Source organism: Trichechus manatus, unplaced genomic scaffold (assembly GCF_000243295.1).
Source record: "Trichechus manatus latirostris isolate Lorelei unplaced genomic scaffold, TriManLat1.0 scaffold00057, whole genome shotgun sequence".
NCBI classification, from domain to species: domain Eukaryota; kingdom Metazoa; phylum Chordata; class Mammalia; order Sirenia; family Trichechidae; genus Trichechus; species Trichechus manatus.
Window position 1 is genome coordinate 8,505,625 of NW_004443993.1, and position 1,228 is coordinate 8,506,852.

General features: G+C 56.1%; 1 protein-coding gene across 1 annotated transcript in view; it reads left to right on the forward strand.

Annotated features, from left to right (window-relative positions):
* The window catches only part of ACSBG2 (acyl-CoA synthetase bubblegum family member 2), a 43,864-nt gene extending 43,128 nt beyond the window's left edge, over window positions 1-736 (forward strand). The window contains exons 9-10 of the mRNA XM_023733264.1: window positions 109-290; window positions 406-736. Coding sequence (XP_023589032.1) covers window positions 109-290; window positions 406-721 — 498 coding nt within the window. The 3' untranslated portion in view covers window positions 722-736. The remainder of the gene's footprint in view (window positions 1-108; window positions 291-405) is intronic.
* The last annotated feature ends 492 nt before the right edge of the window (window positions 737-1,228 follow it).

Here is a 1,228-nt window from a genome sequence, read left to right on the forward strand (position 1 = left end):
AGGTCCGGAGGCCACGTGGCCCATTCGGCCAAAGAAAGGTTCTCCCGGGCAGAGTGGGGTGGGGTGGGTCGGGGCTGCCAGTGTGGCTGACTCAGCTGTCTCGCACAGGGCAGCTTGGTGAATACTCTGCATCAAGTGAGACCTACCTCCTTCCTGGGGGTACCCCGAGTTTGGGAGAAGATGCAGGAGAAGATAAAGGAAAATACCACCAAGGCCGCAGCCTTAAAGAGGAAAGTGTTCTCATGGGCAAGAAACACTGGCTTGCGGGTCAACAACAAAAGGATGCTGGGGTAGGTGGAGGGTCCAGGGGGCAGGGCTGGGGGGCTCAGCCTTCTCCAGTGGGGTCCTATCAGCCCCCTCTGGGCTCCGAGGCTGCTGAACTGTCCTTGGCACCCTTCTTCACAGGGGACACGACACACCCATGGGCTACCGCATGGCGAAGACCCTCGTGTTCAGCAAAGTCCGGACCGCCCTGGGCCTCGACCACTGCCACTATTTCATAAGCGGGGCTGCGCCTCTCACCCAAGAGACGGCCGAGTTCTTCCTCAGCTTGGACATCCCGATCGGCGAGATGTACGGCATGAGCGAGAGCTCGGGGCCGCATACGGTGGCTATCTGCGAAAACTACAGGATTCACAGGTATTGGCCTCCCACCCAGGCAGACCCCCATCCTCCAGCAACGAGGGTCGAAAGGGTGAAGACGGGAGGGGGGGTGTCTTAGTTCTCTAGCGCTGCTGTAACAAATACCACAAAGGGGCGGGATTTAAAGAACAGAAATCTATTTTCTCACAGTTGAGGAGGCGAGAAGTCCAAATTCAGGGCACCGGCTCTAGGGGAAGGCTCTGTCTCTGTCAGCTCTAGGAGAAGGGCCTTATCTCTTTTAGTTTCTGTAACCCCAAAGCTCCTGGGTTCCTTGATGATCTCCATGTGGCGTCTGTCTTCCTCCATTTGTGCTTCCTTGTCTTGTGGCTATGTTGTAGCTGTTCATGCCGCCAAGTCGATTCTGACTCACAGCGACCCCGTGTGACAGAGTAGAACTGCCTCATAGGGTTTCCTAGGCTGTAATCTTTACAGGGGAGCCCTGGTGGCACAGTGGTTAAGAACTCAGCTACTAACCAAAAGGTCAACAGTTCGAATCCAGCAGCCACTCCTTGGAAACCCTATGGGGCAGTTCTACTCTGTCCTGTAGGGTTGCTATGGGTCAGAATCGACTCAACAGCAGCGCGCT